The 26986-nt window shown below is 38.3% G+C and overlaps 4 protein-coding genes across 4 annotated transcripts; 1 reads left to right on the top strand and 3 right to left on the bottom strand.

The window, feature by feature from the left end:
• Positions 1–1507: 1507 nt before the first annotated feature.
• On the bottom strand, positions 1508–7310 carry kti12 (KTI12 chromatin associated homolog). The gene is made up of 9 exons (XM_031747286.2): positions 7077–7310; positions 5302–5353; positions 5150–5202; positions 5012–5067; positions 4849–4928; positions 4568–4727; positions 4382–4444; positions 2360–2428; positions 1508–1698 (listed from the first exon to the last, which is right to left on the bottom strand). Exons 1-9 carry the CDS (start codon positions 7225–7227, stop codon positions 1555–1557), a joined length of 828 nt encoding a protein of 275 aa, XP_031603146.1. The 5' UTR covers positions 7228–7310; the 3' UTR covers positions 1508–1554.
• Positions 7311–7420: 110 nt separating this feature from the next.
• Positions 7421–8252, bottom strand: nmba (neuromedin Ba). Its single transcript, XM_039614285.1, has 3 exons — positions 7976–8252; positions 7701–7884; positions 7421–7614 (listed from the first exon to the last, which is right to left on the bottom strand). Exons 1-3 carry the CDS (start codon positions 8136–8138, stop codon positions 7593–7595), a joined length of 369 nt encoding a protein of 122 aa, XP_039470219.1. The 5' UTR covers positions 8139–8252; the 3' UTR covers positions 7421–7592.
• Positions 8253–8443: 191 nt separating this feature from the next.
• znf592 (zinc finger protein 592) lies at positions 8444–17141 on the bottom strand. The gene is made up of 9 exons (XM_031747357.2): positions 16941–17141; positions 14304–16543; positions 13675–13853; positions 13398–13571; positions 13151–13310; positions 12371–12634; positions 10788–10900; positions 10531–10672; positions 8444–10447 (listed from the first exon to the last, which is right to left on the bottom strand). Exons 2-9 carry the CDS (start codon positions 16521–16523, stop codon positions 9947–9949), a joined length of 3753 nt encoding a protein of 1250 aa, XP_031603217.1. The 5' UTR covers positions 16524–16543; positions 16941–17141; the 3' UTR covers positions 8444–9946.
• A 2124-nt stretch (positions 17142–19265) lies between these two features.
• slc28a1 (solute carrier family 28 member 1) lies at positions 19266–26982 on the top strand. Its single transcript, XM_031747293.2, has 18 exons — positions 19266–19402; positions 19677–19756; positions 19830–19912; positions 20690–20781; positions 21223–21412; positions 21510–21651; positions 21860–21973; positions 22475–22549; positions 22635–22715; positions 22814–22894; positions 23010–23135; positions 24088–24218; positions 24321–24489; positions 25037–25234; positions 25322–25403; positions 25504–25602; positions 25696–25801; positions 25944–26982. Exons 1-18 carry the CDS (start codon positions 19399–19401, stop codon positions 26062–26064), a joined length of 1974 nt encoding a protein of 657 aa, XP_031603153.1. The 5' UTR covers positions 19266–19398; the 3' UTR covers positions 26065–26982.
• The last annotated feature ends 4 nt before the right edge of the window (positions 26983–26986 follow it).

Raw genomic sequence — 26986 nt, 5'->3', positions numbered from 1 at the left:
CTATACACTAGAAAGGCCTTGTCTCTCTAACTTTGTCTCCAGACTACTCATTTCTCATCTTGTCCATGTCAGTCACTCCCAGTGAGTATTTTCAGCTCTGCCACCTCCAGCTCTTCCTCCTGTCTTTTTGTTAGTGACACCCTCACCAAACCATATCATAGCAGACCTCACTACCACCTTGTAAACAATGCCTTTCATTCTTATGTCATGAATCACCCTTGACAGTCATCCCCTCTACTCTGCCTGATCTATAGTAAGCAGTTTCCACACTAATAAAATAGACTTTCTCATCATTCCTTGTTTAATTCTTGCCTGTCCCTCATACATAAAGCATTTTAAGTAGGCTTTCACTGGTGTAGAATTACTGGTCAGGTTATGTGATCTAAACCTTCCCTTTTAGTCTTCCTGCTAGCCTTCTCTTACAAATCACCCCTAACACTCATCTCCACCTGCTCCACCCTGCCCACTCTCTTCTTCACTGTCTTTTGCTTTGGATGTTTCACCCATTTACTTAAATGAACCTACCTTTACTCGAATGTTTCCACGTGTCTCCATCTCATTCGCACACATGTATTCTGTCTTACTTCTACTGACTTTCATTCCTCCTCTCTCCAGAGCACACCTCCACCTCTCCACAATCTCTTCCACCTGTTCCCTGCTCTCACTACAAATCATAATATGGTCTGCAAACATGATAGTCCCAAGAGACTCCTGAGTGACCTCGACTGCCAGCCTGTTCCTCACCATTGCACCACTCCTACCACAAATCTCACCTCTGTCTCGCTGCCCTCACATACTTCTCTGCCACTCCTGACTTTCTCATGCAGTACCACAGTTCCTCCCTAGGCACCCCATCATATCCTCCTGAAAACCAGCCTATTCATTTATGTCCTCTGGACATTGGTTTTTAATCTATATCTTGTGACTTATTTGAGCTACCCTACTAAGTCCAGATGTACTAAATAGAGGACATCCTGTGCTTTCCATTGATGTCTCATGTGCTTGGGTGGCCTCTTTGAGATCCAAAGAGGAAGAAATTCACACAAAAAAGTTCAATAGTTAGATTCTCTTTTCCTGGTTCTCAGGAGGATATGCTGTCTCTGAGTCCACAACTCCATCTGAACTTCTCTATATTTGTCTGTCAAAACTCCTAAAGAAAACATGGCATCTCTAGTCCTCTTTCTCAGTATGAAGCCATACTGCTGCTCACTGATTACTTAGCTTCAACTCTTTCCCATAGCTTCATAGTGTGGCTTATTCCTCTGTAGTTACTACACATGACCCATGCTCTTAAAAACTGGCACAATACACCTAGTCCAAGTAGGTGAAATGCAAAATAGGTTCATTTTTAGTCCAAGCAGGTCAAGAAAATAAATTCTTGACCTGCTTGGACTAACATTGAAGTTATTTGGTGTTTCGCCTAGACTGAGCAAATCCCATCTGGTGAGGAAGGCCAAAAAAGTCCTAGAAAGTACACAAATTTAAAAATATAACCAAAAACAGGATGTTTTTGTTAAATACATTTATTTGTCACAGAACAAACACTACACACTGTCAGTGCAGACTCTTATTTAAATACTGAACAAACATATTAGCAATTTGTCCCGTGTTTTCTGTCGGGTGCAGCTTGGTGTAGCTGATGAACTGGCGCCGTAGTTTCCGCAGCTCTGCCATGTTGACATTTCTGGTGAGCTCAATGTTTAACAGCAAGTTAAGGAACAAGAAAAATACCACAGATTGAACCTAACAGAAGCCCAAATTATCTCCAAGCCCCAGTATCGCATTTAAACCTTTGAGCAGGACAACAGGACGAAATAACCTGTACTGAATGTTACTGGCATCATTTCAAATTCAGATTATGCCCATTTTATTAAAGGTTGGCCAGAACAGAAGCTGATGTGCTTTTAAGTTATGTTGTGCTTGTACCAACGTGTTCAAAGAAGAAAATCAAAGTGTCTGGCTCTGAGAAGGTGCTTCACAGTCCTGCTACCAATGAAAATCCACAAATATAATTTGGTTTCTCCCCACCACACATCCCACAGCATGCCATTACAGACAAGACCTTTAACATTGCTTAGTAATTTACCTTTCTTTTAAGTCATGTGATGGCCACACATTCCTCCACCTCCTCTTCTAATGCTTTTCAGATAGAAAAGTGTTGTCCCCCCCGCTGGGGAGGGGAGGTGATTTACCCCAGGAGGTAAACGGAAATTAGCAGAGCCGATGCATTTCACACAGTCATTAAATATGACAGACGTCCCACACGGAACTACAAAAATCTGTTTAATGTGAAAGGATTAATCAAAATCGTGTGTTCAAAATAACTGGGCACACGCAAGTCGTGCTTAAAAAAGGATATCTTTTCCGAAGCTCCAGGAACTGCGATGAGATCCCCGGGAACGCTCGTCTTCTGGGCGTTAAAAATCGCCTGAAAACATTTAATTACATTTATCAAGCACATAAATAAAAATGATTTTTTTAAAAAGGGATCTCTACAAAGACTATAAGGAACAGAATCAGAATTAGAGAAGTATTTACTCCTCTTAATTTATTTTGCTGGAAATATTTGCAGATATTGTGCAACAGAACGTCGTGATCTGTGTGAAATCGCTTCAGTGCAAAAAGAAGGAAGTCCAACATGTGGCATGCTAACAAATACACGAGCTCTATGTCAAAACAAAGACAAAGAGGAGGTTATTTTTTTTATTATTGACTGTATTTGCCAATTTATATGTTTTTACTCTGCTGCCTTGTTTTGTAGATCATGCCATGCTCATGTCATGAATGGCAGATAGAAATTCCCACACTTACAACATGCAGGGGTGCTGATGTTCACATGTGAATGAGTTGATGTTTGATGAATTTGGGTTAAAAATAAAGCATTTAAAAAACATTTTAAATACATTAATTTTTATTAACGTTAAACAGCCGGCAGTTAACAGCTAAACCTCTTACTTGTTTTTATAATCCTTTCAACACTTTGGATTTTAGTACTGAGATCCTGGAACTTTACACAGCCACAGTCAGTACTTTAACATCGATCAGCAGGATGTGGATTTTCACTCCATGACAGTGAAAAAATCTCACCAACCTGATAATATTTGTGGTCATTTACTCGAATCTTGAGCCCAACATCTGAGTCCTGTGATTCATTGTGTTTTAAACAAGTCTTTATAAACAGCAAGTACCCATTCATATAGTTTAAATGCCTATTGCTAACTCTAGTTATCCCAAAACTTTTAATGACTTTAGACCGGTTCCCCTCAAATCAGTTGTGATGAAAAAATTTGGAAAAACTGGTGAAATCTGAGATTTTAAGGCACTTGACCCCATTCACTTTACCTCATGCTAAACTGATGTTACTCATGCTGAACACCAGTTCAACGTGATTGACAAAAGTGAATAAAATGAGGCAAGCAAAAAATATGATCACTGATTTTAGATGCACTCATATACACAATGTCACATCTCTTAAGGGTCAGACTGTTAAATGTGTTCAGTGTTATGAATGTCTTTGAGGCTGTGTGAACGAGCGAGTCTCCTGTTTGAGAAGGCTTTCTGGTTTCCACATTGATAAAACTGCGATGGGTTTATTTTATCGTTCTTTTGTTTAATCCGATTTATCTCTTTCTTTGGGCTTGTGGTTTGGATACTTATCTGTAAAGAACAGAAACTCGCTCGAATCGAACTGTTGAGTCATCTAACAGGGTGACTGGTGAACCACAGCTGAACTTAGAACCCCTGCACCTAAGACGGCTGCAGCGGTTGGCTGGTTCACTTTTTCTTGACGACTCACACCGTTTGCAAGGTGAATGTAATAGACCAACAAGGTTTAATTAACAGCTTTGTTCTAGCAGTCATTACTTCACAGGAACAGCTATGTCACTTTCGTGGGCTACGTGATAACCAAAATTAATTAGAATTAGCTCTTATTTCAGTATTTTGCACTATGCGCATTTGTTGTCCGTTTCGTCTGTACTGAGTTTGCATGTGAGGATGGATGACTCACGACAGCGGAACAAATCTACCCACGGGTAGATTTAAAGTAACCTGAACCTGAACCTGAACCAGGCTATTATTGTGTGCCAAGCTAAATACCTCATCAGCGCTTCACTCATAATTGCAACTTGGTTGGTGATGTAATGTATAAAGCTGTAAATACATGTAATACCTTCTGATTCATAGAACAAAGTCTACATTATGCAGAGGAATGTTGATAACCAACAGAGGATTTGTAAACATTTTTCTGAAAAAGACTCCTGTCATGTTTCACTTGGAATATGACATAACTCAAAAGATATTCTGGCTCAGTGAAAAAAATATCGTAGGAAACTACCTGAATGACCAGTAAATGATGTGAAACTAGAAAAAAAACCCATACCATTAAGACATCTTGAGTGATCTTGTCCAACTCGTATAAAAAGTTTGCAGACGACAGCGGTTGCTACAGAAAAGAAAAAAAAAATGTTTCCTTCACAATCAGACAAAAAGACCACATGATACATCATGCATGCAGTAAATATTGTAGATTTTCAGACTGATTGTAACTAGTGTCTGTTAGACTAACACTCTGAGTAGACTGGTTTGGTGGGGGTGCTTTTCTTTTGAAAAGCGCATCAGAAATGGTTTCAACTGGAAGCGTGTCGTCTTTCAGGATAGTGAAGAGAGGGCTGTCCCATCTGTTTCTGGAATCCGGAGCTTCAAATCGCTGAACTAATGCGTCAAAGCTTAAAACAAAAACAAATGCATGTCAGACAATTTACATAAAAAAAACAAACAAACAAAAAACACATGCAACAGTGCAGGTAAGGTAAGAGTCATGCTGTCATACTGAGGCTTCTCACTCACATGTCCTGACTGTACTGCTCAGCAGCATCTCTGTTTGTGTTCCATAATGAGCTCTCTTCATGGGACGTCAAACTGTAGACCTTAACAAAGAAAACCCGCAAACATACCACTTTTGCATTTGAAAGTAACATTTTTCAAAATGTATATTTAATTGTATACTTACCAAGCAGTGTGGAGTCTGTGCATGTTTGATGAGGCAGAACAGTTCATAGCGGTAGCCTGTAACATATTTAAATTTTAAACTACAAATCACAATATTTAATGTAACTATGACAATTACAGAATAAGTAGTAAGACTTACCTTTTATGTAATTTAATGAGTCTAGAATAACAATGTCATCCTTGTTGACTTTCCTAAAAAAACAAACAAAAAAAGAAAAAAAAGAATTAGCATTAAAATATATGCAAGTTTTGTGCAACATCAGATCCTACAACAGATTTTTAAACACTCACCTCTCCACTTCAGCTTTCAGAGAAGCCCTGACATTTTTCTCCTTTTGGGAATCTGAAACATTTCCAGTAAAATTAAGTAAATGCAGAAGTCTGCCCAGTTCAAGCAAACAGTCTCCTTAGTCTTGTCAACAATTACGGAAACGATGAAGAACTAAAATTTTGAAAAACAAAAATGTTTAATTCTAATAGCAAGGTAACATAGTAAGATAGTTAAAATGATCAGGTCCAAGTGATGTGCCATGTCATATCATCCACAATAATAACAATAATAATATGAATATCAAAGTATCATATTATTATATAGTTGCTATAGCAACATCCTGCTTAAATTCCCTAATGCACATGACGAGACAAGCCCAGGCATTTGTGAGAGCAAGAGGCTGGGATGGTCATTTGGTAATTAAAAAGGGAGTTACTTCAACAACTTTCAGCAAAGCAGTGTACTTTTCAAAATATCCAAGAAAACTGTTGTCACTAAACGTGGACACAAACTTGCAGCTTGAAACAAAAAAAACAAAACAAAACAGGTTTTTTTACAAGGAGGAGATACAATCAGCTGGTGATGTTAGACCCAAAAGTAAATAAAATGACTCAACGGAGCATGGCCAGCTGCACGCGTTATTGTTAAACTGAAGTATTAAGCAACTACTTTATACTTAAAATTTGCAGGGAAAACACTACCCAGGCTACTTTTGTACAAACATTTGACTTATGCTGTGTCACTGTATTTGTTGCTGTGTTATTACTTTTGCACAATAATGCTGCTGCCATTGTACCAATGCATTTGCTCTTCAACTTAGGAAGTGTGTCATCAATAACAGCAGCTCATTGAAGAAGGAGAACTGAAAATGCCCTTCAGTTACTCACTTACGAATCCTGCTGCTGCAAGCGTTGATAAAATGTCGCTTTCCCCCCCCCCTACATCATAACAAATCTCATAATCGCAATTATTTTTTGAAATATCATGATATAATTTTGATGCTATAATTCCATTCCTAGTATTCCATACTATTATTTTACTAGCACTTTGTGCTTACATGTGATTTCAGGAGTTTGTAAAAGTAGAATGGGCGCTATCAGGCAACTCTGCTGTGGAATTAGCTCCCAGTTTGGGTTACAGGACACCCTCTCTACTTTTCAAATTAGCCTGAAAACTTCCACTTATGGTAAATCCTATAGTTAGGCTTGGATCCAATCTCTTAGGAATATAGCTAATTGGCTGATGAGGGATTTTCCACAATGCAGTGAGCACATCGACTTGATGCCCTTTTCACTCCCTATGCATTTATATGCTACTACTGCATGAAATTAACTTTTGTTCTGTTTGTTGCTAATAGTCTCCTTTCTTTCCTCTAGCCTCCAACCAATCATCCTCGATGGTTGCCCCTTCTTTAGCCTGGTTTTGCAAGGTCTCTTCCTGTTAAAAAGCTATTCTTCTGGTGCCTGTTCATAAGAGATTAGTGAACTGTCTCTACTACTACTAACGCCATATAAGTAAAATAAATTGAATAGTAGCGTTCATAAAGCAGGCGAACTCAGTTGCAATTGTCATGAACTTTAAAGCTGCCCCAAGCGTCGATAAGCGCAAACACTCTGAATTAAACACTCCTGCTTCTGTTGTTCATTCCCCCGGCTAAGCTTCGTGTAAGGCCGGTAATGTTACCTCAGTATTATGTGGCTAATAACATACAAAAATATGCCAAGTAAGACTGAAAGCCCTGAAAGCTCACCAGCGTTAAGAAGCACACTAATGAAGGCGTGCTAAGCTTACTTGCCTGCGTAAACAGTGTTTTTCTCAACGCCCAGGCTTCCGTCTCCAACAATATGAACCTTCCTTTCTGTGCTTTCTTCAAAAAACGCCTTCAGCTCTTCTGCCCTTCGTGACTTACCACTACAGGGGTAACCACACATCACTATTAGGGGCATAACTGGGGCTAGTTGCCATTCAAACTACAATGGGATGTGATAAAAAGCACGTTGCCACTTTCACCCGGATATGTTAACTAAAAGCGGTTTTTTATTTACCGATCGGCAGGGGGCGCCAGAAACCTGATTATCTGAAGGTACTGTGTGTATGTGAATGTGACTTTAATATAGATAAAAACACAGACTTCCAATACATTCTCTGCACTTTTTAATAAAGTCATAGACAATATAAAGTAAAACAACATAAGTGTTTGTCACTTGCCAACATATACTTCATGTTAGACAAAAAACAAAACATAATTTAGCTGATTTTCACAACAGTAGAGACCCTCCTCTTCATCAGCAGGATGTCATGCAACAACTGATCAAACTGGATGTCCTTCTTCTCTAAATGCATGAGGGAAAAAAACAGAAAGCTGTACAATGGAAGGATTAACAGTGGTATTAGTATTGAGTAATAATACATAACTCACCTGTCTAGTGCCTGCTCTCCTTGTGTTTGTTGGGCAGTTTTCAGAATATGAATGAGGAGCGCCTGCAGGTCTTCAACTCCGTGCAGAGGTCTCACATCTCTGCCTTCAGCTGTATCTCTTATATTCTCAAAGGCAGACTGCACAAAGGAACTATCCACAATGCTCTTCTTGCCCATAAAATGTCCTTATTAAATGAAACATGCAAACTCTCTGTAAATATTGCATTTGCAAACAGAACAAAGAAACAGTCATTCAGCAGTGTAATTTTAACTTACCCGTTGCCCACAGATTCCCCCTGGGATTCACCTTGAGCTTTGAAACTTTATTTCTCAGCTCAGTCAAATCAAGAGTCATTGAAGTTGTCAAAGCAATGTATGAGATAAGGATGAAAGAAGACAGGAGTCCTCCCCTGCAGATCTTTGTCACAGTGCCTTTCATTTCTGAGATGTGCTTCCAATTAATTTGGAGCTGGTCAATTAAAAAAAAATCTCTTCTGTTACTTTGGGTACAGGCAGTTATACTGAGACAGGATCGGCTTAATATTCTAATGGGATGAAGTCATCCATCTGTGGTTGTTGCTTATTGGATGCATGATGCACATTAGAGTGCTTTGTGCCTTTCTGACTTGCTATGACGCTTTTAAGCACGTGACCTTGTCGCAAAACTACTGATTATCACACCCCGATTACATTAAATTCTTTCAACCCAGCAGGTCTGTAATGAAAGACAAGATGGAGCAGATCTGTAATTAAATGCACCAATTTATTTGTAAGTACTTTAATGTAACAGCAAGGCACGTGGGCCACTGCATGCTGAACAGATGTAATGGCTTAAGAAATGCTGCAAATCCAAGTTTAATTGGCTACTGTAGGTACACAAATTCCTAACCAAGTCCTCACTGTACACAGTATCAAAAAGTACAAATATCTTTCAACAAGCATTACAAAAAGACAAACAGTGAACAAGTAATTCCTCTCAGCCCCTGCAGGTAAGCAGCTGCAGTGTGGTGATTCGAGGGCTTACAGAGAATTAAAGAGCTCACACAGCACTTTCATAGAAAAGTTCACTTGTCAGTTGAGTCAATATGACCATAAAAAGACTTAATGTCATTCCCAAAATAATTTATAAAATTTATTAATGTGGGATAATACATTTTTAAAACTAATTTTTTTTTACATTGCACTGAGATTAACTGCAACTTCTCAAAGCCTTTCGACGTTTAACAATCACTGCCATTTACCACGGAGGTAGGAACTGTCACGTAGTCAATACAAAACGAGGTGTCGCTTCACATAGAGCCTGCAACCAAAAAGTACCCCTCTTTTGCCAGGTGCTAATCTAAGATATTTTTTTATTTTAAGTCACTGCATTCCCATTCATGTTCCCAGGTGCTGATTCATAAAACATTAACTCTGATATGCTGATGAATTTCACTCTCACACCTTCTCTGGATCATTCACAACAATGTACCCTGATTTGACGTAACATTGACCGTTCACTTGCTGGAAAAAAAAACAAAAAAAACAACAACACACTTCTGGCAATTTGAGGTATTTTCAATACTGCAATACTGCTGCAGAACACATGTAATACCTCCGTTTCTCCCAAAAACGTGAAAGAAAACCCCCAAAACAGTCAGTATATATATATTTTTTTTTTTTAAAGGCCAAACCATGAAGTCGTAATTACTGCTTTTACATGAGCAATGAACTATACTGTGTTTCGTAAAAAATAAAACCCTACTAATATTAAAAAAGCAGCCTGAATCATTCAGGATTTAGTGTGAGGCATTAAATAATTTGAAACAATACCTGAAACTCCACCAATACACTGTTACAATAATCAATACCAGGCCGTAAAACAAACACACATTCCTGAGTCTCCCGCCAGGGTGGATGGAAAACGTTAAGCAAAAAATTTTGACGAAAAAAGAAAAGAAAAAAAAGAAGAAGGGGGAAATGTTTAACCGTAGTATGAATGATGAGTGCAGTTATATGTGAAAGGCAAGATTAATATATTACCAACATACAAGGTTAAATTAAAAAAGAAAAAAATAATATGAAAATATTTGTTCTGTATTAAATATATGTATCTGCTAGAATATACTGCACTGCCTCTAAATAGGTTGCCCAATTTAAAGGCATTACATCTTTGTACCACCTGCCTAAAAACATCGAGCATCCCTTATGACTTTCACATGAAAACTGACGATATTAAGCAGCTTTAAACAGGAGCTGAGGTGGCTCTCACTGCTGGAGAGAGACTGCTTGTGTCGGAGAGTGAGTGCTCGGATTTAAGTTACAGTCTGTGCTCTTGGAGCAGTGCGGACTTTCTGGCTCTCCGGCCTGGGAGGGATCAGATTTGTTTAGCTGGTAAAACAAATCGTTTTCCTCATCAGATTCTGCTGATCCAGCTGGCTGATTATCCTGCTCCTTCTCATTAACATCTCCCTCTTCTTTTTTCTCCTCTTCCTCTGGATCTTTGACTTTGTGTACGATGAAAAGATGTCTATTGAGAGACAGCACAGACGTGAAACACAGGCCACAGTGAAGGCACTGAGGAGTGTTCTCATCGGTTTTATGCTGAGGTATATGCTGCTGGAACTCTGTGCTGTTGTCTGTAACGAAGCCACACTTCGAACAGCGGAACTGAGTTTTCAGACGCTTAGCGGAAGGAGCCTCGAGACTACCTGCAGGATCCTGAATCTCCATCTGCGTGCCCACATCAGGTGTCGCTGATACAAGCCTCTGGAAATCACAAGTTATGCAGTTTAGACTGGTGAGCAGATTGAAAACATTTATGTTTGTGTTGAGAAATAATAAATTGCTACCTTGTCCAAAGCATTTTTGTCTACTTGGAGGGGCATTTTTGGCATTTGGCTAAGATCAGGATTTTTTATTCCATGCATAAGGCTGATGTGGTTCTTCAACATCACACTTGTCGTGAAAATTGTCTTCTTGTCCGTGCAATACCTAACAAACAGTGATCGAGCAACAATTAAAAACTGTTTTGTGGCCAAAGTTAGTATTATTATTAGTATTATTATTAGTATTATTATTATTATTTTTTACATTTTCAAAATCTTACCAACAGGTATAAGTCCTCTTTTTCCCATCATGGTCATTGCGAATGTGTCGTCTCAGACTGACTGCAGTGTTGAAAGACAACACACAGTGTCGACATGGATACTTCTTCACGGACTGTTGACAACAAAATAAATAAATGAATGAATGAATGAATGAATGAGTGAATGAATGAATGAATAATTTGAGGAATAACAAGATGAGCTTAACTGAATTATTTAAGCATGAGCGCTGAAAAAAATAATTTTGGATCTAACTGGGAATTCAAACCAGAATAAAAATGCATCTTGCTTATACTGGTTGACCTAAAAACTCTAACCTTGAGGTGCAGGACTCTTTTCAGCCCTACTGCTCGTTGGCTACTCACAGCTGTGAAATTCTACTGGTCCAACTAATAGTATTTCCCAAACACGTACTCAACTAAGTGTTTCTTTACTGGTTCAATTATTTTATTTTCATTAGGCACAAAAACAAAATATGTTCATAATAAACCTCATTTACATTTATCAGCATGTAATGCATAAGTCTGTGCTTAGACAATACAGTCAAATGTTTCACACACTAATCCAGAATAAATCAGTATACAAAGATACAAACAAAATGTTCAAAGAATAAATAATGTTCTATAAATAAATGATAATGAGAGTAAGTGCAGTGAGTGTCTCATCTTTGGATGACAGATTGTGTAATCTTTGTTATCCAACTGGTTCCCTATTTATTATGTTTGTTTTTTTCCATGATTCTGATGTCACCCCTCACCCACCCCTTCTTTTTTTTTTTTATTTAACTTGAGTCACAGTTTACAGCACAGGGGACTCTCATCACTTCTGTTATTTTTATAATCTTCTTTTAATCATTCTAACAAAAAAAACTGGGAAAAAGTGTTTGCTTCGAGAACTTTGAGAACGCTATTGTTTCAGTTTCTTGAGCTGGAAATTCTGTGCTATTTTGGTGTAGTGATGCAGGCTCTACAGTTTTCTCCGTGATCCATCTCGATCTAAACATGTGGCATAGTAATATGTATAACAGTATGGTAAAACATGTAAAGCAGTATAGTAAAAAGAAAATAAACAAAACAGAACAGTGTGTATGCTTTAAGGAGTAATTTTGCATTTGTACTCATTTGGGAGCAGGGTAAGAAGATTTCTACTCAGTGTGAATGAGGCCCAATGAGTCTAAAAACTCACTGTGTATCCTGGAGAAAGCAGAGGGCGTGGGAAAAAAAAAAAAGAGGATGGTGGTGGTAATTGGCAAGCTGCTCCAAAGTAATACTGTATATTCTACATGACCCAGTTTCAATTCAAAACACAAGATTTTACATTCTTAAAAAAAATAATAAAAAAAAATAATTGTGTTTATATGGAAAAATGCAAATTCAAGGGATCATAACCTAGGTACCACAGTCCTAATACAGGAAACCAGACAAGGCTTTACATGATTTACTGATGTTGCTGTCTGAGCAGTCTTCTGTGGCACACTGTCGGTATATTTGTCAAGATTTTAAGACACCAACTTAAGACATAAGAGCGCAACTCTCAGTAATGTTTTGCATCAGCAGACATCAGCGCGGGCTCAGAGCACCCTTACCTTTCCGTGTTTGGTCTTCAAATGGGAAACGTAGGCATCTCGCTCAGTGAACTGCTGCAGGCACTCATTACATGTCCAGCCAGCGGGTTTCACACGATTTGGGATTTTGCCATCTTGCTCCGACTTCTCTCTAGTAGCACCTGTTTGTTTAACAGGGTAGTGACTCTTCTGTTTTTGGGTAGACTGAGACTCCTGGCGCAAGTCAGTCTGCTTAGTTTCTTTTTTCTTCTCTGTCTCTTCACTTGTGTTTCCTACATGCACACCCTGCAGAACAGGAAACACAAAATTCACATTATCATGCTCAAAGTTATTTACGCAGTAACATTGAACTGTTTCTTTGCTGGTGTTTTAACAAAAAGAACACTACTGCTGGAGCATAAGTTAATGATTTCCTGTGTTGATCGATCTTTATCAGGTGTATGGTTTTAAATTTAAAAAAAAAAAAAAAAAAAAAAAGTAAACACGATAGGACACAGCACCTTACTTTTACTGGATGCATTTTATAACTCTTCCATGGACTAAGGAACCTTTTTTTCAGATGTCTAACAACTTTAGCACAAATCATTTTAGATAAAAAAAAAAAAAAAAAGTGTGGCCACACATAAACTCCTATAGGCATCCTAAACTCCTAAAGAATAACTTGCAGGGAATATATTAAAAAATACTGACAACCACCAGTGCTATACCTCACCAGTTCTGCCTAACCACCTTTTATGTCTGAGAGGTAAAAATGATAAACATGTAAATCATCTTAATAAAATGCATATATTTAATTCTAACCTTGAAGTGCTGCATTAACAGCAGCTTTTGTGGAAAGACTGAGTTGCATTCTGGACACTTGAATACAGACGTAACACGCTTGCTGGCATTCTGATAGAAATGCTGAAACAGTAGCTGCTTTTTCTTGAACATTTTCTCACAGGAACACTTTAAGATTAACCTGCAAAAAGAAAGCAAAAACTGTTAAAGCAGCCTATGAAGAGAAGCCCACAGTTTTCAACAGTCAGGTCATGAGATGTTAACTTACTCTGGAGTTGTTTTGCTAGTACTGTGTTTATTTTTCAAATGCAGTTCACAGCTGTCGGAGGTCTTGAATGCAACTGGGCAGATGGAGCACTTGTACAAGACCTCACAGTGTTTTTCTTCGATGTGAGTCTTTTGCCCTTGAAGGGTCCGGAAAACCATATCACAGTGAAGACATCTGGAAGAAAAGGAAAACATAATTGTTGCAACAGTGCACTGTACACTGTGGGTTTTTTTTTTTTTTTTTTTTTAAACCCTGCATTTCTTGCCAAGTTACTCACTTGTACCAAGCCTTGCGAGCATAGTGCAGGCAGTTTTCCCTGACGTGCTTTTGGATGTCTGCAGAACGACACAGGGCACCACACTCAGGGCAGCAGTAAGGGGACTTATGTGCATGAATGCGTAGGTGAGCTCTGAAGCTGCACTTGTTGGGCAGCAGCATTGAGCAAACTTTACAGATCTGGTATTTCACAACAGAACAGAACAAAAAGACAGTTTTGAGTGGAAAACAAACAAACAGTGGTGCCATTAACAAAACAAATCTGGTGATAGAGAAAATACATTTGTTTTTATGGAAAACAATCCAATTAACAGCTAAAATTAAGTAGGTAATTATACAAAGCAGTATTCTCTCTATAGCTAGAATCAGCTTACTCATCTGTACCTCAGTAATCAATCAGAAACAGATCAGATAAATTATCTAAAAAGTGGCACCAGGCATCATGTTGCTTCATTATGATAAATCTATGCCCTGAAGCGCACTTTTCTACTTTGATTTGAGCGACTTTTACAGATTAAAAACATTTAAGAGTAAGCACTAATAGGCTTAGATACTTGCTAAATTGCAAGGTGGTCTTCTCAAGTGATTTGTTGTCACCCTTATACTTGAATATGTCAATTAGCTACTCACCAGTTCTTCTGTATCTTCTGACAGCTTCTGGTAATGGCCTGCGAGTGCTTTGTAGTCAGGCAACTGCTTGTTACACTCCAAACAGCGGAGTCGATGGCGGATGATGCTTTCCGGATACAAGGGCAGGACAGGCTCACTTTTAGGCAAGACTAATGGCGAGGTGTAAGTGCCCACAGTAACCAGTTCACTACTCATGGGTACAAACATTTTTTCTTCTGCTATGGGCTTCAAATTGAGTTGTGTGCACTGCATCACTGTCCCACTGTTCTTGTGTTCCCTTGCATGAGCCAACAAGGCACACTTGTTAAAAAACACCAAAGTCTTTGCGCAGTGTGTACATCCTACTTCAATGTGGACACTCCTCCTACTGTAATGAAATGCGAGGCTCTTCTCCACCCCAAAGGAGTCCCCACACTCGAGGCAGCAGTATCCATGTGGTGGAAGGTTGATATTGGTCCCCGGAGGTGGGTTCAAGTTTGGCACATATGTAGGCACAGGGTTGGCACTGTTCAACAGTCTGTTTAAAGTTCCTGCAGACGGGTTCGGATTAGACATGCGGGGATAAGAATTGGCTGTTTTGACCTGATGCACTAATGGGACAGTACTGTACACTGTGGAGGAGAGTGTGTGTTGACTTTGTTGATAGGAGGTGGTTCGTGCAGCTACTGAAGCAGCAACGCTGTGAGGGACAAGGTTTAGACTAGCTAAGTGCATTGCTTTTGGAAGGAAGTTTGTGGTAGTTCCATGGCCTGTAGTGGCTGATACTCTCTTTGGTTTGTGCACTTGATGTGCGGCAGATCTTTTGACTTTAGTATTACGGACTACTGGTGCAGAGCGCATTACACCTGACCTCCGGGGGTTTTCCTCAGACTTCCTGTTTGAAACTTTTGCCGAAGCTGTATTGGCTACATTACCTTTACTTGGCACCCCAACAACAGCATCAGGAGCTTGAGACTGATGTGGAGATGCATTACAATATGAATCATCACTAATCATACTCTGCGATGGAGAGGATTCGTAGGCAGAATGCACTTCGTCATTTTCTGAATCTGGGAGCACACTGGTGACGGTACGCTTGATCTGCCCAGATGTGGTTTTAATGGTCTTAATCCTGACCTTAGGTATGGCTGGAGGTGAACCAGATACCACTGCAGGGGACGCTTTGCCACTACTGTCACTGCAGATACTCACAGGGCTATCGGGTGGTTTCCTTAATCGTTTTACTGCTTCAAGTGGACTTCTGGGGCTTCGTGGGGATATGGGGACCTTGGGGCTAGCTTTCATGCAGTCACTTTGAACAGATGGGTATTCTCTGTGATCTATCTGCTCATTGGGATCTTTTCTAGCATTCAGAGCCACCAGAGCATCAAGACAAGAGGATAATTTACATGTCTGTGACTTGACATGTGGATAAGGGATGGAAACAGTCACCGGGGCTCCTGAATTGCAGTTGGTTTCAGTAAAGTTCTGGTTTCCTAATTGTGGAGGAAATTCACTGTGTAGTCCAGGTGTTTTCTCTGCGTCACTACTACCACAGATGTCAGAAGGCTCCTCGCTTCTACTACTTTCTGCTCCTTTAATCCTCTGTATGCTTTCGTAATTGTTAGAGTCCTTGGAAGAGTTATCAAACATGCTAAGGTCAATTTTTGGGGGATTGTGACAGACTGAAGTGTCCAAAACCGAAGCTTTTGGGAAACAGAGTCTGTCTTCGTTTGTAAGTATTTCGTCCCTGCTTGACTCGGTGTTTTCATGCTCAGGACTGGAGACTGGACTTAAACGTGAAAGCGCCTGAGGAAACAATGGTGCCTCATCAGGTATAGGTAGCTTTCCAGAAAGCTCACTTGAAGCCCTCCCATTCAATGTGGACACAAATGATTTGGAGAAGCTGGTATTAGTTGTCTCAGCAGAGGTCACAGAAGTGTCTTGTCCCCTAAATCCATTTTGCAATGTTGGTCCCGAGTGAAGTCTATCACCAAATTCTTCAAGTAACTCCTGCCGACTTGTATTTTTCACAATAACACTTACAGCTGGGACATCTGAGGGTGGTATAGCTTGGTTAGTCAGTAAGCTGTCATCCAGACACATCTCTGTGTGTTTCAGCTGACTTTCTGCTTCCTCATGACTCCCCTGGATGGGCTCTTTGGCATCCAATCCAGTGGCATCTGGGATGTCAAAAGCTGCCAGGAGATCATCAAAATCTGGGGTCTTCATGTCACCCATGGCCGTACAGTCTCACAAACCTACAGAAAAGACGCAACTGTGACTAAAGTACTGTTAAAATAAAAAAACTAAAACAAAAAACTGTTTTATAAACTGACGAGTAAATACTTAGCAAATGGGACGCGTCATATGTCAACGCTAGCTTTAGCTAGCAAGCTAAACGTGGGCAACATCTGCAGCGCTAATGCTAAATATGTAATAAAACACGCACAACACAAGCGATTTAACAGATAGCACAGACTTTAAACCCACTCAGTGGACAAATTATATGAGAGATGCACACAGGAGCCAGCTACCAAGTTAGCTGTATAATGGAGCTAAGCTAGCGAGTTAGCCCATATCTTAGCAACATGCTACAGCGTAAATAATTCAGCCAAACGAGTAAAGTCGTCACGTAATGATAAACAGGGTGCTCACCATTTGATCCGAGTGTGTTAAACAGCTCTAGTAAACTACCTACTCAGCCATTTAACTGTCTGCACTAAATATTCGCAAGCTAAGCTAGGCTGTTTTAAGGTTTCATAGCTAGGCTACAAGCTACTAACGTTAACTTCGTTTTCCTTTTCCTCAGTGGGAAATTCAAACCCTCGGCGCTGTCTTACAGACCTGAGGTTGCGGCGGGAGTGACTGCTTTCAACGATAGTACTAAAGGTCCACTAAAATATTTATTCAGGTTCAGGACGGAGTTGCAACTCACAAACGACGAAGCTTCGGTGTTCGGTAAGGTTGGGTAATGCTAACAATATTAAAATTTAATGCAAATAAAAACCTTGAGTCCGGGTGAATGTATAATGAGGCACTAAACACTAATAATATTGCAAATGCAAAAAAATTAACATTATTATAGGTGTCGGAAAGCTTGTTTCGAATTTCCTAAAGCTCTTGTCTTTGGTTAATGAAAAGTAAACACAGAAATATAGCCTTGTCCTCCTAATTTGGGTGAATTTTAAAAAAATTCAAGCTCCAAACGACCCAAAATGCAAAAACAGTGCCTTTCATCAGACACGTCTGCCTGGCAAAAATCTGTCAGCTTCAGGTGATGTGCAAAATACTATACATGATCAAAATACCTTTAAATTACGGTTTTGTAAACCGTGATATCTGTATACAGCTATTCATAGACATAAAACTAATCCTATCAGAAATATATGAACATCACTATAACCACCAATTACCAAGTTAATTTGGCTTCCAGTTAATTGTTAAAGTGTTCATTAGATCCATGCTGTGAAATGTCACAAATCATGCTATAACCTGGAAGTCATCCCAATATGTCAGTGGTATTAACACTTTATGGGCCATTTAAGTAATAATGGGTTTTTGGCTGTAATTAAGCTGATAATTTGGTGAGGAGGGTGATATTCTCTAAAGATCCATGGCCTCAGCAGCCTCTGATTCGGGAAACTGCCATTATTCTAGTGAAGAAGCTATATAAACGTCCTGTAAGACATAGCTGAGGGTTATTAAAGCTCTACAGCTTCCTTCCCGCTAGTCAAGGTTTCCAGAAGTGACAGCAGTTCACATTAAATTTACAGGCGCATGCACTTAGTCATCAGTTAACAATAAATAAATAAAGGCTTTATTTAGTGTAAACGTAATAGAAGTAACATACTATTGATTGTATGCACGGATATGTAAGAGATTAAACAAACTTATTTTGCTGGTTTGTGAATTAAAAAAAAATCATAGATACTTAAATATAAATTGACAGACTTATCAAACTCCGTTTAATGCTGGATAAAGTAGAGGGCTTCTTATTGAATTAATGATACATTATTCCTATTCGACTGCCAATCTGAGCTTGCTGGGGAAATTAACATAAAAACAACTCCTCGGGCTGCTGATTCAGTGTATTTAATGTTGCGTCACAAAATCTGTTACTGATCATTGACATCTGTTAATGGATTTCAGGGTGCCAAGCTTTCTAACTGAAGGCAAATGGTCTGCACTTTTAAATATTAATTATTCTTTATCACTTCCTCCAGACAGACTGAGTCCCCACTGAGTGTCACCAAGCATGCACTAACTGTATTTCAAAGGAATCGTAAATTTTTATGTGTTAGACAAGATTATATTTAACCAGGTGAAAGCGGAACAAACAGCTGCCATTACACCCAATCGTGAATCATCACCATGAAAGTAAAGTACGGGTTGCGCTGCAATATACTTAATTGACCAGATAACAGCTGCAGCTGATTTCGAGGCTCTCTGATTCTGAAGTACTCAGTGTGCTTACTCTTCAAATAATCATAAAAAAAGAAAGAAAAAAGATTTAATACAAGTTAACTTGACACTGCTGACGCTGACTTACCAAAATGTGTCTTATATCAAAGCCTTTCAGGGATAAAATAGTTGCAGTCAAATGTAAAGTGTTCACTTTTTGAGAGTTATGCTATTTTTGAAGGGTTATCAGCCACATATTGAGCTTTATTTTGTGATATAAGGGCTCCTTTCTGTTATTAATCATGTTGATTATTCAGAAGCTTGTGACAAATGTATTTTCAGATAGCCAATTTTACAAATATGAGTTTTTTATGACTAACAACCTCCTATGATAAAGTCATGACTGACCTACTGTGTTTCTTAGGAATTGCCTCTTAAGAGTCAATTCAAGACTCATCTTCTGTCGTTCCAGCAATTTAGGAAATGCAAAACATGGTCAGCTTCACGTCTCAAAAGTATTGCTTCATAAGGTGCATTAAATCATTCCTCCTGAATGACACAAGCATCTGCGTTGTGTACTTCCTGAGAGATCGGAGCAGTACGCTACGTGTCTGTTAATTAATGATAAGATGTTTCATTGAGGGCAGAGTGTGTTTCCCTCCAGTGTATTTTACAGCACAGCATTTGACAGCTGGGTCTAGGAGGACGCACAATGAGTAAGCCATTAACTCTGCTTTTCCTTGAATTAAGCTGTTTGTTCTGCAGTTGTGAATTTGTATTTTTGTGGAACAATTTTCATATAGATTCACGTAAGATTTCAGGATTATGTGGACATATGTTAAGTTTTCTGTATCTCACAGAGCAAAAGGCAAAAAAACCAGAAAGTCGAGATTTGATTTGTCACTTATTGTTCCTGCTCCTGCTTGTTCAAGTTGCAGCTGCTTTCCCACAGGCAGCTGCATAGAAGTGAATAATGATCCTGTTTTTCAGCGGACCAATACGATGTCCACCTCGAAAAGATAAGCCAGAACAATGGAAACGGAGTGGACAACCATGCTTATGAAATACAGGTATGTGTTATGTTGTCCTGTGTTTTACTTTCAAATGAAACATGTTTTTAATAAATTACCTGTATTTTCCTAGGAGGACGACATTAATGACTACAACAGCATAAAAAGTGAGGCCAAAAAGCCTAAAAAAAGATTGGAACTGGGATCATACCTAAGGTGTGTCAGTTCAAGTTGTTTCTGTTTATAGAACTAGTCCTACAGTTTTATTGTGAGTAAGTATGTAAGTTTTTATAGCATGTGCCTTATGCCTCTGTACTGTATTTATTTACTCAACAGTTTGTGTGTATACTTTACACACATACAAAACAAAATCTGTAATGGATAAGATTCTTTTAATCCAAGATATGGCTAAGATTTATTTAATGTTGTATGAAATAACCTGTGTGGACAAAAGTATTTGCGCCACACTGCTTAATCTTTGAATTCAGGTGTTTTCAGTCTCATTGCTCTTGCTAAAGTTGTTGAAATAAACACCTGTTCGTGCATTCTGCCTTTAAAACCATCCGTTGAAGACAATTTTAAAGAGTTCACTGAGTTTGAGCCTAGTACTGGAACACAAGGCCACAGTTGCAACAAGTCCGTTTGTGAAATTTCCTCTGAAAGTATTTATTGCACACCGAAGGTTTTTAGGAGTTTACTGAGTGGGGTAACCAAGAGCTCTAAAGGTTGCCAGCACCACTCAGTAACTGCACAGCTCCTCTGGCATTAACATCAGCACAAGAACTGTGTGCAGAGAACTTCATGGCCTGGGTTTCCATAGGTCAAGCAGCTCCTGTAGGTGTAGCGTGTAGCTGACCTAGTACTTTTGTCAATATACTGTATACACAACTTGAAAATAAGTTGAAATATGATTCTAGTTACTCAAGAGTATTGCAGTGAACAATTGTTTTTGACTTTACTTCTGATTTTTGATTTTTTTTTTCTGTACTTCAGCAAAGTTTCCGGACCAATTAATGCCACAGAGAATTACATCAAGGCTCATTCAAAACTCTTCAAATACATTGTCCTGGGTGTACTCGGAGCAGGTAATAATTTATGAAACATCAGTTTATTCAGCAGATATGCATCAGAATCTGAATCAGCTTTATTGACCAAGTATATGTACATGTGCAAAGAATGGGGCTTCGTTTTCTTTTTTTTGCTCTCACTCTATTTACCCAAATAAACAAACATACAATAGCAACCTGTACAGCACATTTATATTCATATATACAGTGGTCAAAGATGTTGCTATACATTATGGAATAAATAAGGGATTGATTACTACTTGCTCTATATGAAGTATACAATGTGCATGGGAAATGGCAGTGTTATGAATAGTATATAGGTATCTACAATGGTATATAGATATGTACAGCAGGGTTCTGCATGGTATCCTTTACACAGGCAAGGTTTGTGACTTTTCTTTGAGTAAACTAATTTCAGTATAGACAGTGATCATGATGAATTGCTTTTCTCTTCTGTAGGTTATGTGGCGTACTTCATTGCGGCATGTGTACTGGATTTCAAGAGGGCCACTGCCCTTGTAGTCCTGACCTGTTTGGCTGTTGCTGCTGTATCACTGGAACTTTTGAAGAAGTACAAGGGGAAAAGCATCAGTCGCTTTTTCAAGCCCGGCGTCAGATGGTTTAAATCAAACTTGAAATGGATAAAATGGTGAATGAATTTAAAGTTTGGTGAAAGAACTGGCTCTTTGTGAAAGAACTCCTTGTGACTATTAAGTCATGATGTGTGGCTTTAATGTGTTTTCCAGGGTTTTCATTTTGGTGGTTGTGGTCTTGCTTGTGGTGTGGCTCGCTATAGACACAAGCAAGCGTCCTACCCAGCTTATCTCATTTGGCGGAGTTTGCATGTTCATCGTGCTTATATTCCTCTTCTCAGCACACAGGACAATGGTTAGTTTTCCACTGAGTCACAGCCTTTACTGTGATGACACCTGTTTCGAAACATTTTTGGGCGTCATATCTCAGATTATCTCTGATCTGTCCCCGTATCATCTTACAATTTAGTTGAATTGCTTCCTTGGAATAATACTGAATTTTATGAAGACTTCTTTATATTTCTAATGGCCAAAGCATTTCTTTTTTTCACATTTTGTTTTAGGTATCATGGAGGCCTGTGTTTTGGGGTCTCGGGATACAGTTCTGCCTTGGCCTTTTTATTATACGAACGGAGCCTGGATTTATAGCTTTCGACTGGCTTGGAAAACAAGTGCAGGTATTATATGAGGATGGGCATTTCATTGTCAATCAAATTATAATGATGCCTCATAAAAAGGTGATTTACACTAGCGATTAACCTCAACCTTAGACACCACAACTATTCAGCATAACACTTCCAAGTAACATTAACACTCATTCAGTTCTTTTATCATCTATTTACCTTCAATTTAACTTGTAGATGTTACTTGTATGACACAACAGTGTGGACTCATATTCTTTAACTTATTTACACATGCTTATCTTTAGACCTGCTTTATTACAGTATTCACCCTTACTCTTTGGTCCTCCAAGGGTTGAGTGTGCGCACATGCACTTGGCCTGCGAATTAATATACAGTGTGTTTTACAGCCTATTATCTCTACTAATTGGCAACCTTATTCACCTTAATAAAATGTATTGGTATGTGCATCAGAAATGTCATGAATTCATTTACTAAGCAAATGAATAATATATGAAATCTAATCCTGAGTTTCCATTTTTACAATTGTAATTTCAGATATTTCTCGACTACACCAAAGAAGGTTCATCATTCGTTTTTGGCGATCTGATTGGAAACATTTTTGCCTTTCAAGTAAGTAAATGAATGGACCCTCAACCATGATTATAAATTATTTAACTTGAACATTGCTAACCCGAGTTTTATGATTTCCCCTCAGGCTTTGCCAATTGTTATTTTCTTTAGCAGCGTGATGTCTGTCCTTTACTACTTGGGGATTATGCAGTGGCTCATTTTGAAGGTAAAATACACTGCTCACCGCATCTTCAATGCTTCTGTGCTTCTATTGCTTATGTAGTAATAATCTGCTACTAAGGGCCACGATTTTTGTGCATGCAGATCTCGTGGGTTATGCAGATAACAATGGGAACCTCTTCCACAGAGACCTTGAGCGTGGCAGGCAATATATTTGTTGGGCAGGTACTTCTTGCTTCAACATTTTATTCAACACTATTTTACGAACATCATTGTTTGAACTTTTGTGCATGTACCTGTGAATAAGTGCAGAAAAAATTAAATGTTTTTTGTACATTAGACTGAAGCACCGCTGCTGATTCGCCCCTATTTGAAGGATATGACCAAATCAGAGATCCATGCTGTTATGACTGGTGGATTTGCCACAATTGCGGGCAGTGTTATGGGGGCATTCATCTCATTTGGGGTGAGATAAAACCTTTAATACAAACCTATTTTCATACTAGCATAATGTATCATATTCCATACAGAAGTATACAATAAAAACGTAACGTGCACAAAAAAAGACAAAGATTCAACTGTAAGTTAAAAAAAACAAAAGCAATTTAAACTCTGAGCGAAAAACAAGATTTTTAAAAAGTTGCAGTGAGGGGCATAGCCAGTACTGATTTCTGGCTCAAGGACCTTTGTTGTTTTATTTAAACTCCTGAGAGGGAACAAGCACAGCACTGTTCCTCGGTTACTGTAGGAACACAAACTGTGATAAGGCAGCTGATTAGTCTGGACTGGGGCTATGAAGTTAGTTGCAAACAATTTTATATAAAGAAACAGTAAAAACCCTCATGGCAGTATTAAAAAGAAAAAGGAAAAAATGGGCCCAAAACTGAACAAATACTTAGAAATAGACCTGAATACCTAATACAGATTTCATTCATTCCACTTGTGTCATAGAGCTGAGAGAAAAACAGCCGTTGAGGTTTCTGAGAGTACAGAGTAATTTATAGTTTTCAGTAGTTCTGCTGACAAGCATCATGACCCAGATTTATATAGGAAAAGATGCTAGCTGGTAGAGACATAGGTGTGGCTCCATATCTTATCTAACGTGAGGTTTCTATCTGGGTAAAAAGCTGAATGAGCATTACAAAAGGATTATGAGGACTAATATCAGTGATTGTGTTTACCCAGGTTTTGCTTACTAGCAACAGCTTTTTTGCTGTCAGCAATTTGCGATATAGGAAAAAGGGAACCTTAAAAGCAATTTACGTGACTTGATATGTGATATGTGTCTGTCTGGTTGATGGGTAGTTTTAATAAGTCACAACATATTCAAAGCATGCAAGTGTATATTACCGACAGTGTTGCTAATCACTGCTGTAATCACCCTAATCAGTTACATGTTATTTAATTGTATTTCACAGATTGATGCATCTTCCTTGATATCAGCCTCTGTGATGGCTGCTCCGTGTGCTCTGGCAATCTCTAAGCTTTCTTACCCAGAAACAGAGGAGAGTCGCTTTAAATCAAAGCAGAACATCAAAGTGGCTTCTGGGTGTGTACACAATTGAATTTCTTCTCATAATGTTGTCTTTTTTGTGTGTGTGTGTTCGTTTTAGAATATCTTATCTACATTTATGTATTTTTAACATTTCAGTGATGAGCAGAACATTTTGGAAGCAGTCAGCAGTGGAGCATCTGCATCAATAGGGCTCGTTGCTAACATCGCAGCAAATCTTATAGCCTTTCTTGCTATCCTCGGATTCATAAATTCAGCTTTGAAATGGCTTGGAGGAATGGTTGGATATCCTGATGTCACATTTCAGGTACGTTTTAGCAACAGAAAGTTAATGTGGTATCTTGATCATTTTATAAACTTCTTAGATTTTAGAATTATATTTTTATATTATAATATTTTGATGAAAATTCAGTTAATTAAAGTAATCTAATAATAAATACTTGTATTTGATCATTTAAATAATTATATCATAACTGTATGACATGTAGTATTTTAATTTCCTTTGATTTGTATTATGACAGTATAAAATAAATACTCAACTACTTATTCTGACAAATGTATTTAGATAAGTTAGAATTTACAGCATAAACTTCCTATATAGTGATTAATGTTTGCGACCCCACCCAACAAAGATAAACCATCTCTGGCTTGTTTTTGCTGGGTGGGGTGAATATGAGAAAGAAACCATAAAGTTAGAGTTGTCAGCGTATTTCCGTGTGTTTTATCTTAGGGAAACATTAGTCCGTTATGCACACAAACTTTGCTTGACATTCTGATTTACTGTGCTTTTCTTTTTCTGAGAATTTAAGATATCAGTCTAACAAATTTCAAATAACCTTATCTTGTCTTTGTAGTTAATTTGCTCCTATGTGTTTATGCCTGTGGCCTTTATGATGGGAGTGACATACGACGAGAGTTTCGTTGTGGCTAAGCTAATTGGCACAAAGCTCTTCCTCAATGAGTTTGTGGCATATGAGGAATTATCTAAATTGAAGCAAAACAGGCTCGACGGACTTGCTGAGGTTATTGGAGATGAAAGACAGTGGATATCCGTGAGTATATGTTTTTAGTTCTGAATATATTTTAAATTTTGTCAGTATGAATGTGAGCTGGAAAAATCTTTTTTTTTCTTGTTTCAGGTCCGATCAGAAATCATCACCACTTATGCTCTTTGTGGGTTTGCCAATTTCAGCTCACTGGGCATTGTGATTGGAGGTCTTTGTGAGTATTAAATCATATCATTGTCACATTTTTGCCTTGATCCAGAATGTGTTCTCTCAGTAATGGATTCTCTAACACTGTGTGTTTTCTTTTCTCCAAGCATCTATATGCCCACCAAGAAGAAATGACATCTCATCTCTGGTGTTTAGAGCCATGATCACCGGGACATGTGTATCTCTTGTCAATGCTTGCATTGCAGGTAAAGTTCTGTTAGTTTGTTTTGTTTCCAGTGTATCTCCACAGCATCTTTCTGTGCAGTTTTTACAGAGCAGCTCTCACTCTGATTTTTCAGGCATCCTCTTTGTTCCTCCATTGGACTGTGTGGAGGTTTTTAACGGATCACCCTTCAATGCCACACTTTCAAATGTTGCAGAATGCTGTCAAGAGCTCTTTCAAAGGTATGCATTTACATTGTCATTAAAAAGAAGTTTGCAGGTGGCTAAACTAATTGGAAGAAATCAGATATGCACTCAGGCTATTAAGTATCTCTTTGTGATATCTCGTTATTTTTATTTACATGTAAAATTATTTTTTTTGCAGCACCATAAACAACGGGACCGTCTCATTTGAAGGATTCTGGGGCAATGTAGCAAACGCCACCATATTTCTCTCCAAATGTTGTCAGTGTTGTGGCTCGCCCGATGTGGATGTTTGTATTTAAAGAACAACCCATAGCAGTCGTATGCAAGCCACATGCAAAACATTTCTAAAAGTATTTTCAACCTCTGTTCAGCTTTCCGGTGAGGTTTGTAAGTACAATTTGCTTGACTCACCAGTCTGTAATCGGACAAAGTTGTTGTGAATCACCACAGAAATTGGCAACGGGCCACCTGATCCACTTTGATGAGTTTAACACTGTCAAAAGTCATATTAAAGTACCAAAACAATAAAATATTAACGGAGTGGATTGACATAAAATGCCTTTCTAAAAAACTGTCTTTTGTAAACAGATATGAGCTGTTACCAGGAGAAGTCACAGCCATTAGTACATCAAAAGCCAAAACATTACAGTATATTATTAACCATGCTGTGCCACTTTAAAAAAAACAGCGAAACAAACAACCTCTTAGTAAACTGTCACATAGCAGTGGTGATTCATGTGCTGGCAATCAAGTTCCTCTTAATGTATTACTTTATTTTATTTGTTAAAATTCATGCATTACGATCAGTGTTTTCTTCAATGTGAAAATCAGTCAGAAGTCAAGTGCTAGTTTTTTTCCCCACTGGAGCTCATTTGCATACCAGTTTGTGTATTTGTGTCACATTTATTGTAAAAATGTAAAGTCGGCAGTACATGCATAATGTTTTTGAGCTGATTTTATCTTTTATGTATTATATTGTAAATCGGTCTTATAAAAGCCAAACTGGGAATCAAAACAAATATTTTAATATATATTTTAATAAATATTCTCAAAGGATTTTAATTCATGTAAATTTTCCCAATAAAATTGAGAAACAGGATTATTATATCTATCTCTCTCTCTATCTATCTATCTATCTATCTCTCTATCTCTCTATCTCTCTCTCTATCTATCTCTCTCTCTATCTATCTATCTCTCTCTCTATCTCTCTATCTCTCTATC

The sequence above is a fragment of the Oreochromis aureus genome, linkage group 7, assembly GCF_013358895.1.
Source record: "Oreochromis aureus strain Israel breed Guangdong linkage group 7, ZZ_aureus, whole genome shotgun sequence".
NCBI classification, from domain to species: domain Eukaryota; kingdom Metazoa; phylum Chordata; class Actinopteri; order Cichliformes; family Cichlidae; genus Oreochromis; species Oreochromis aureus.
Note: the sequence above shows the minus strand (reverse complement) of the source record. Positions and strands in the feature narration are given on the sequence as shown.

Bases quoted from the DNA above. Each gene is read 5' to 3' on its own strand.
- kti12 (XM_031747286.2), bottom strand. From the start codon at position 7,227: ATGCCCCTAATAGTGATGTGTGGTTACCCCTGTAGTGGTAAGTCACGA. The intron at 4,728-4,848 runs GTGAGTGAGAAG...TTTTGTTTTAAG, and splicing joins GAGCAGTACAGTCAGGACAT to CTTTGACGCATTAGTTCAGC. The intron at 4,445-4,567 runs GTTAGTCTAACA...TCTTTTCTGTAG, and splicing joins CAAACCAGTCTACTCAGAGT to CAACCGCTGTCGTCTGCAAA.
- nmba (XM_039614285.1), bottom strand. From the start codon at position 8,138: ATGAAAGGCACTGTGACAAAGATCTGCAGGGGAGGACTCCTGTCTTCT. The intron at 7,885-7,975 runs GTAAGTTAAAAT...TCATTTAATAAG, and splicing joins GGGGAATCTGTGGGCAACGG to GACATTTTATGGGCAAGAAG. The intron at 7,615-7,700 runs GTGAGTTATGTA...TCATGCATTTAG, and splicing joins GGAGAGCAGGCACTAGACAG to AGAAGAAGGACATCCAGTTT.
- znf592 (XM_031747357.2), bottom strand. From the start codon at position 16,523: ATGGGTGACATGAAGACCCCAGATTTTGATGATCTCCTGGCAGCTTTT. The intron at 13,311-13,397 runs GTAAGTTAACAT...TTCTTTTTGCAG, and splicing joins ACTAGCAAAACAACTCCAGA to GTTAATCTTAAAGTGTTCCT. The intron at 10,673-10,787 runs GTAAGATTTTGA...ACTGTTTGTTAG, and splicing joins AAGAGGACTTATACCTGTTG to GTATTGCACGGACAAGAAGA.
- slc28a1 (XM_031747293.2), top strand. The intron at 23,136-24,087 runs GTGAGATAAAAC...TGTATTTCACAG, and splicing joins GGGCATTCATCTCATTTGGG to ATTGATGCATCTTCCTTGAT. The intron at 24,219-24,320 runs GTGTGTACACAA...TTAACATTTCAG, and splicing joins AACATCAAAGTGGCTTCTGG to TGATGAGCAGAACATTTTGG.